The sequence below is a fragment of the Pteropus alecto genome, unplaced genomic scaffold, assembly GCF_000325575.1.
Source record: "Pteropus alecto unplaced genomic scaffold, ASM32557v1 scaffold65, whole genome shotgun sequence".
Classification (NCBI taxonomy): domain Eukaryota; kingdom Metazoa; phylum Chordata; class Mammalia; order Chiroptera; family Pteropodidae; genus Pteropus; species Pteropus alecto.
Window position 1 is genome coordinate 9,050,728 of NW_006439191.1, and position 9,454 is coordinate 9,060,181.

A 9,454-nucleotide genomic window follows, 5' to 3' on the forward strand; every position below is an offset into this window, starting at 1 on the left:
AGAGATGGGGTGGGGGCCGCGCGGCCAGGGCTCCCCACGCTGCCTCCGAGCGCTTCCCTGTCCCCGCCGCGGGGACCTCGGTGGCTGCAGCCCGGGGTAGATGCGCTCGGGGCCCGGCGGGCAGTCTCCCTGCCTCCGGCTGATGGTGGAGCTGGGGAGAAGCGCCCGGCGTTGCCTCTTGGCCCTTCTGCCTCACTCGGACGTGGGGCGCAACCGCCTTTGAACAGACGTTGTAGTTCAGGTTTGGGGTGAGCCCGGATCCAGGCTTGCGGCGCCTTCCCAGCTCTCCGCCCCGGCTCCTCGTCAGTCCTGTCATTTCTGTGCTTGGAAGTCTCCTTGCAGGCAGCCAGGCAGGGGGGCACCAGCAAGGCCGAAATCTGGTTCTGGAAAGAGGCCGAGGATCTGCATCGGCCACCTGGGACCCGCAGCCTCCTCTTCTTTACGCAGGAAGCAGAATCGTCCCCCGGTATCGGACTAGGGGTGGGGGGTGCGCAGAGCGGAGATCTCCAGACTCAGATGAAGAGTATTATTAAAGTAACAATAATAAATACTCCAAGGGTTTTAGAAACCCAGCTACCTTTAGCCTTAGTCACTTGTGTTGTTGGAATCTCTTCCTATGTGTTCGCCCAACCAGGATCACACAGCCGCCAGGCTGGTCTCAAATAACCTTGTAACTTACAACCGCTTCGGAATCGGTCGTTCATCAACCGTAATGGATACGTATAGAAAGATGTTCATTCTGGAAAGGCCGTGGGCCTACAGTTTGGCCATTTACATTCTAACTGGTGTCGTTTAGAAACAAATTTCATAATTTGGAAGAGCCTGTATTACTGCAACACCATTAAAGAAAAGAAGGCAGTCTTTGATTTGTGTCCAGCCATTCCTGGAGGCAAACCTAGGGCCAGCGTAAATAAACACTACCAAAGCAGGTCAACTTCCACGATTTCTTCCTTTATTTGTTTCGGAGCAAACCCAGGTTATTAGCAAGCAGGGCTGGCTATGGCGGAATGCTTGTTATTCTTTGCTTTCAAGGACTGCCCTGCCTGAGTTCCTCAAAACCAGGTGCCTGGAGAATCATGTCGTTTGGGGACACGGTGTTGGAGGGGCCGTTAGTTGTCACATAATTTGAGAAATGGCACGAGTCCAAACAGATGTAACCAAACACAGCAGGCAGCAGCCGGAGCAGGGTCTGGGACTGTGTTGTGTGGCGTGTCCTTCTTAGCCATTCCACGGTATGCATGATGCTCTCATTTCTTGTCATAAATCTTGAATAATCTCTTCTAAGGAGGAACAAAAGAAACGTTGCTATTTCCAATCTGATAGTCCTCAGTCTCAAATCGTCCATCACCTTCAACTCGGCCTCACACCTAGTTATATCTGAATTAGGATGCCTACATGTATTAAAATAATCAGATTTCATCTTCAAGATCCAAATAACGCCCTTCAAATGTATTTGTTTGTCCCTCAAATATGTATTTAAAGATACGTTTTAATGTATCTGTTGCTGATGGGCTTTTAGGAAGTGTTATTTCCATTTCATCTTTTTCTCTATTTAATTGCATTTATTGTCCATTTCACCTTACATCACAAACTGTGTATCTGGCCAATAGAAAGAAAAACGCTGCTTCTACCAGTTTCTAGGGCGAGCGTGATCTAAGTCCTGCACTGTAAGACTGAAAGTAACTACTGAACGGTCCTCACGGCTTTGCTTGTCCCTGCCCCATGTGATATCCTCTTTCAGTTTTGTTTGTACGAATAAGTAGAAATAAGTAAATAAGGGTATTTTGACTTTGTTTCGAAACCTTCTTAATGCCGGGTACAGTCAACATTATTTACTTTCAGAAAATTCCACCTTCTACTGTGATCTGATCCATAACAGGGTGTGACATCTTTTCCCGTTAATTTATTTAGATATTGTAAGGAGAAAGCAACTTGGCCGCAGATAAAATTGATGGTGTACGTCTGCATGGCAGCAGTTAAAGCCACCTCGAGACTGTGCGTTTTAGTGCTTAGTTCAAGTTAATTGACCCCTTAGGGGTTCCTGGTGCTTTCCCCAATTCCCAATCACCTCAGCACGTAGCCATGCTTACGCTAGTCAGCGTCTGCGCTTCCATTTACCCAAGTGCCAAAATGAAGCTTTTTTATGATTACGAAACAGCAGAGATTGAGGACTAGACAGTGAGAGAGGGAACCAAGAGTTTCACTTGAGACCAGGCACGTGCGGCATTAGAGACCCAAGAGTTTCACTTGAGACCAGGCACGTGCGGCAGCGCCCACCTCGCTTTTTCTCAGCATTGCTCGTAGAGAAAAATCTCTGCTGCCTGCTCGCAGGGGGTCCTGATCTATAAAGCACTAAAGTCTTTCGATGCTTTGAGCATATGAACTGAAAGTGACTGGTGCGGGAGAGTATTGGGTAAAGGTGACCGCTGCTTACAGGGGGTTCTTACATTTCCTAACAGACCGATGCGGACTGTGAAAGCCGAATCCTGACATCTGGTCCTCTCTTTCCTCTCTTCCCACGCAGTGTTGATGTACCGGGGTGAGGCTTTAGAAGATTTCACAGGCCCGGACTGTCGTTTTGTGAATTTTAAGAAGGGCGACCATGTGTATGTGTACTACAAACTGGCAGGGGGAGCGCCTGAAGTTTGGGCTGGAACTGTAAGTAACGGTTTGACATACTTCTTTTCCGACTTTTTATTGGCTTCTTTAGCGCAGTCGATTTAAATAATTGTTTTCTTGGGGACTTTGATGGTGTTAACCTGTCGCCTCTGCTGGACCGAAGAAGGTGGCTCTAGGCCCCTGGCAGGCGTTGGTCAGGCCTGGTGCAGAGGTGACAAGTTAGCAGTTTCTGAGGCAGAACTGACCGCTTCCCGCTGTTGGTCCTCAGCCTCATGTTCTGGCTCTGATCGGCCATGGACGTTCTATCCGTAGTAAAGGTCAAAATGGTGAAAGCTGCAAAGTTTTCAGTTCACTGCTTCAAAAAGGAAAGATTCGCGAGCAGCAGACTCCCTCCTGGAAACCGCAAGATGCCATTCCGGCCATTCTCGCTTCAAGTTGATTTTGTGTGCTTCCCTTTTTTTTCTGAATTATGAATTTCTGTGAAAAACTGGCAGCCTTGGGAACACGTGTGCCATTCTTAGTCTGTTAGAAAAGCAAAATGTCTTTTTCACTCTGCTTTCCTGCTTATTCTTTTGTTTGCAACTTCTGGGTCTCTTCCTGCTCTTCAGACACTTGGTCCCGATGGCTCCCCAGCAGCTGCCCCAGGAACCCGGTTCTCTGGGTGACGGGGTGACAGCAGACGGGAGGGCAGCAGCAGCTTCGTGCCGTGATGTTTTGAATGAGTGACCTGATTGAGAGGCTCATGAGTTACTGTCCTTTCCTCTTTAAAGAGTGTGATGCGTAGACTGTTTGTTTACTGAAAGTAGTAAGAGTCCCCTATTGCCTTAGGACTGTCCAAATTTAGAGAAACACCCAGTCCCGACTGAACACTTGCATTAAACACCAAACAACAGAAAATAAGGCTTAAGAAAGCTCCACAGGGAAGAACAGGGGAGGAATCCTGAAAGGCAGAATCCCAGCTCAGGCTCTCGGTACAAAGAATCGTCTCTCCTGCCTCTTTCAAGTCTACCACATGAGATTTCTTAACAATCTTTACTCCTGGGAGTTCTTTTCCACGTCCCTAGCTGCGTTTCTCATCTAGTGGTTAAGTTTGAGCATCGGGATAGGTGAACTCGCAATTGTGTACGTCCTCACTCTGGTTCATGACCCGAGGCACATCGAGAAAGCCTGCCGTCTCTCTGGGGCCCAGCCCTCACCCTGCCCGCTTTGGGACACATGCCCTTGGCACCCAGCCAGAAGGGACCTCTGCTTTCTGATAACTTTAGGTGGCACTATTTGCCCTGCTCGCGTAGAACTGTTTTTCACTGCGTTGTGTTGCAGTTACTGTGTGTGCTGACTTAGCTCCTGTAAAGTTAAAAGCTCAGGGATGGAAGGGCCCTGGGTAACCCATCTTCCTTTTGAATATTTCAGGGCAGTGGCACTTTATTACATTTGTCCTGATAGCAGCTTGTGAAGAATCCCTTCTCTGGAAACAATATTCGAATCAAATTAGCAGTTCCTTGGCGGAGATGCCGTATAGAAGCTAAATTAGATGTAAGGATTACTTCCGGTCATGAGGGCCGTGATTCCTAAGAAACGGGACACCACCCAGTGTAAAAACGCGGAGTTGTATGTAACCTGTGGTCTCAAGTGACAGAGATTACGCACAGATATTTCCTTTCGCTACAGATCTCTTGATTTCTTTTCCTTTTCCAGATTCTCTTTTAATAACATTTTCCTGAGAAGGAAAAAAGTCTATTTTCCCTCAGTCTCCCCTCTCAATTGGTGAACCTTATACTTTAGGAAATTAAAAATTCTCTCTCCTTAGTCTTCGAAATGATTCTTGTTTCCATCGCTTTGTTTTCATCCTGCAGTCTTTTTTGGTTTCTTAGAGTTTCAGACTTTATCGGCCCATGTGGCAGTTTTTAATTGCCCTGTTTTATCTAATCTCCAAGGCCCCTGCCACTAAGACTGGCTTTCAGCAGGCTGCCTCATATAACAAAAGCACTCGTAATGAGGATATTTTAGGAGTTAGTGATAAGAGCCTTTTTTGCTTTCTGTGCATTTGATCTGCGTATCGGTCTCTTTTAATGACTGGGTAAAGATCCACGGTGTCCTTTCGGGCTGTAGCTAGTAAAAGACGGTGCACGTTTCTCAAGCAGACACACTTATACCTTAGCCGTCAGTGCTGTACATTAATGGGATGATCCACAGAGGTTTGCTTTGCATAAAGCTAAAGCTTGATATGTAGATTACTGTGAATTTTATTTTCTCCTCAAATACTCAAAAATCTCGTTGTTGAAAAAGCTAGTACAGTCCATAATACCAATAACTACTTGCCTTTTGTTATGCTGGTCATACATTTCGGAAATCTTGAATTTTTTACTTATGAATTTTCGTGGCTGGTGTTTATCGCTTGGCCTTTATGAGCAGTGCTGTGAACCATGTAGCAGGTGATGCCTGCCAGAGGTTATTTGGAATTGTGTTTCTAACAGCTTTGATTTGCATAGTTTTAACCACGTAACAGACAACAATCTTCACTTGTGCAGATCTTTTATCGACTTCAAAAACCTATCTTTATGTGCCCTATGTTTAGAATTAAGCCGAACGTTGAAAGGAAACTTGAGTGGTTTTAGAAAAGCTGGCTTTACAATATTATGTACTTGATCGTTACTGGAATAATAGTCTCTGTAATCATAATAGTGACTGTATCTCCTGTGATTTTATTGACCTGTTTATGCATATGTATATTTCCTTCTACTACTAAGAAGTCTCTCATTTACATTTCTTGTTCAGAACTTTGGTTGATATTTGTTTCTTTTACCCATTCTTTTATGTAGGTTGGGCGTAATTTTGGATATTTTCCGAAGGATTTTATTCGGGTAGCCCATGAATATATTGAAGAAGAGCTGAAAGTCCCAGCAGACGTAAGTTGCAAGTTTTTTTTGTTTTTTGGGTTTATTTTGGGTTCTCAATTATAATTTGGCTTATAAACTCATCAGTTATTAACTCCAGTAAATCCTCACTTAGCATCATCGATAGGTTCTTCAACTTTAAACGAAACGATGTATAATGAAGCTAGCTTTATCACAGGCTAATTAGTATAAGCAACAGTTAAGTTCCTATGCATCTCATCAACGTTAAAACAAAACAACGTCGAACAAGACGTTATTCAAGGACATGCTGTAGTTTTGAAAGTCTTTGTGTTTTGGTCAAAAGAAGTCCATTTGACCATAAATGTATCAGATTTAAAGTCAGATACCTTTAAGAATAGAAAAGAGAGGAAAGTTTGAAGAGAATTTATAGGAGACTGTATCATAATCTGAGAGTTGTCTAATACATTAAAGCAGGTCTTCTTATGTAAGGCCATATACTCCTAGACGGAGCTTTTCTTTGCTGCTTATATGAGAATAAAATTAAGAATTCAGTGTCTTTGCATTTAGTTATTAAATTTACGAGGAAAAAAATTCTTTTTAGAAGCAAAAGGAGAAAGTGTCTCAATTTGAAAACTCAATGAACAGCTGCTAGACAGTATAATTACATAGAAATCAGGCTAAATTGGTCAAACCCTAACTTATGTGCTAGGCCAGAAATGCAAACTCATGAGGCTTTTCTTATTATTAAATCTTTAGCGATTTAAGGGATTATAGTTACAGACGTGGAGAAGGGACCGTGAGGGTTTCAGATCCATAAGGTACTGACTGCGCACTCATTAAGGCATTCTGCTAGGGCGCACTGACGTAAAACAGCTGTCAACACCTGGCTTTTGTGTTCCGGGATCCTCATTCAGCTAATCGTTTTCTGGAATTTTAAGATTTATAGTAACTGAAGCCCACCTTCATTAGGACATCTCTGAGCAGCTCTGGGAGCGGCTGCAGAGCGTGCTAGCTGCTGGCCCAGGCAGTTCTTAGACGAGGCTGGCAGAGCGGGTGAAGTCTCAGAGCCATTGCCATTGTTCACATTTCTCGATAACCTCGAGGGCCATAAAACCCACCCGTTCGCCTGTCCGGCCTCACTGTAAGGAAGAGGCTTCTGGGATTTCAGCGTGGGACAGCAGTTCATGGGTGGCGGGGACCGTGCTCGCTGGGGACTCTGCCCCCTCACTGCACCTCCCAGGGCACGCTTCCCTCAGTGGTAAGCAAGTGGCTTAGAAACGCGTGTGCTAACACGAGGGGCACACGCATCCTCCCCAGAGGGACGGGCAAGCTGAGTTAGGAACAGAAAATGGTCTTCGTTGGACTTTTAGTTTTTCTCTCTGTCTGTGGCCCCTTTTATGTCAACTTGGTTTTTGATGGCGGAAAGGAAGAATATAGACCTCCGGATAGTCCCGAAAGCGGGTCGTAATGACACCAAGAACCCGGATTTAGAGTCGAGCACGTCCCTTGCTGAGCCGTGTTTTCAGGTTATCCTTGTAACGATTAAGTGGGGAGCCCCTTGACACCAGCCTTTGTTCCTTCCCATACACCTCTTAAGCTGATTTATCTTTCCCAGTCCAAGGGAAATATGAGCCAAAATTCTGTGTCCACGTAGAGCCTGACAGCGAAGTGATTCTGCCTGCTTCTGGCCGGGTGAGCAGAGAAGCACAGCCTGGAGGCCAGGGTGACAGGAAGCTAGATGGTCTTCCGGCTTCTCCCGGACAAATCATTATGTGGTGAATTCCCCCAAACATCAGGCATAGATGTTAGAAGTTTGGGGACCCAACCAGTGACATCCCACTTTTCCCCACTTGAGCTCAGGACACACTGAGAAACACAGGAGTCAGGCGGATGGAGACCAAAATGTCATCATTACTTACGGACAAAGCTTTTTGGCAAACATGGCTCAAGTGTGCAGAAATAATGGGCTTTCGAACCTGGCAGTCTATAAAAACTCAACGAACCAGCCACGGCAGAGCCAGGTGGTGGGGGGCCTCCTCCCCAGGCAGACTGTCTCCAGAGAACTGACTGCATGGAGGAGAGAGGGTGTGTCTTCTCTCCAGCTGGTCCCAACCAGAAAATGGGTGGCGCTAGCCACGGGGATCGTTCCTTGCCTGGGGAAGAGACAAGGAAGGGAAGCCAGGAGCATTACTCAGGTAGGAGCCCTTCCTCGGGGAGGCAGGAAGCCGAGGAAAAGGGGGCTCCAGCCTCCTGTCCCCCGACTACCCAAGGACAGTCATTGCCCACTGTTGGCGCAAAAGTCCCTCCAGAGCCAAACATGGATTTGAGGCTCTCTCCGTCGTTAGCATGGGTAAGAGTCTGCTCTTGTGACATGTAGCGAGTAACACGCCAATGTTTTTCTTTTCCTTACAGGAGACAGATTTTGTTTGTTTTGATGGGGGAAAAGATGATTTTGATAATTATAATATAGAAGAACTTTTAGGATTTTTAAAATTGCCCGAGTCTGCAACTGGAGACTCTGGGAAAGCTATAGAAAAAACTTCTCAGCATGTGGAAAACCCGGAAGTATCTGAAGAAAGTGCCCTTGACCCAGCAGAAGCCAATACAGAGGAGAGTGAAAGCGAACTCTCCGAAAACACTGAGGAACTCGAGGAAAGACACGAGGCTCGGAAGAACCCCCCTCACGTAAACCGTCAGACGGATGACCCTCAGGGAGAATCTTCATTCGACCATTTTGAAGAAATGCTACAAGAGAAACTGAAAGTGCCGGAAAGTCAGAACAACAAAACCAGCAACAGTTCTCAGGTCGCAAATGAACAAGAGCAGATTGACGCTTATAAGCTTTTGAAAAAAGAAATGACTTTGGATTTGAAAACCAAATTTGGCTCAACGGCAGATGCTCTTGTATCTGATGATGAGACGACCAGACTTGTTACTTCATTAGAAGATGATTTTGATGAGGATTTAGATGACGAGTATTACATAGTTGGGAAGGAAGAAGAGGATCAAGAAAGCTTTGATGAGCTGCCGTTACTCACCTTTACGGATGAAGATCTGGAAACGCCGTTGGAATCTGGAGCTGAGAAACATTCACCAGATAAAGAGCAGAATTCAAGCGAAGAGGATAATAAGGCTGAGGTAACTCAGCCCCCTGGCATCAGACACGATGCTACTGTCACAGAAAGTGAACAAATAAGTATGGATTTAGAGAATTCTAGTTCAGAGGCAGAGGGAAGCGATGATGCATTCGTCCCAGACGGCGAATGGGGGGAGCCACAGTTAGCGGCAGATTATGTTGAGTCTGAAAAGGCAGAGGATGGTCTTTTGATTGTACACGGCCTTGAAACAAACAAGGACAAAGACCCAGAAGTGGACGCAGAACTTGGCAGTAAAGGAAAGGGGAGGACCGGTGAGGGGTCCCAGACGGACCTGCCGCGGAGTAAGAAAGGGCCAGAGGATGAAAAGCAAGAAGGCGGGACTGTGCGCGGTTCTGCTCAGAGCCGTGACCTTGACTCGTTGCCGGCTCCTGGAAAGGACAGAGCAGCACTGACATCGACCTTCGGTAACAAAGAAGGTGACCTAAAAGGAACAGTTGTTTCTGTCTCAAAAGAAACGCTCCATGAAGAGAAGCCCGGGGAGCAGCTTTTGGAAGGTGGCTCAGACGGTGGGTCGGAACGCAAAGCTGCAGGGGACCCAATGAAGGGAGAGAGGCTTAGGCAGGAAAGCTTGGGCGTCACGGCACCGGCACCCTCGGGAGACGATCGGCATAACGCATCGTCCCAGGACCCGGTGGAGGAGGAAGCAGATGTCTCAGTAAACGGCCCCGAACCGCACGTGCTTTCAGAGGAGCGTCAAAATGAGGACCCGAGAACGCACAACCAGCCGAGGTCGTCCTCTCCCGGTGAGGGTGAGGTGGCCGGGTCGAGAGCGCTGGGGGCGCAGGGCGCCGCTCTCGGAGGGAGTCCGGCCGGGCACCAGGC

General features: G+C 46.8%; 1 protein-coding gene across 1 annotated transcript in view; it reads left to right on the plus strand.

Annotated features, from left to right (window-relative positions):
* LOC107195956 (transport and Golgi organization protein 1 homolog) overlaps positions 1 to 9,454 on the plus strand; it is a 15,355-nt gene that overhangs the window by 419 nt on the left and 5,482 nt on the right. The window contains exons 2-4 of the mRNA XM_025049842.1: positions 2,525 to 2,658; positions 5,439 to 5,525; positions 7,887 to 9,452. Coding sequence (XP_024905610.1) covers positions 2,525 to 2,658; positions 5,439 to 5,525; positions 7,887 to 9,452 — 1,787 coding nt within the window. The remainder of the gene's footprint in view (positions 1 to 2,524; positions 2,659 to 5,438; positions 5,526 to 7,886; positions 9,453 to 9,454) is intronic.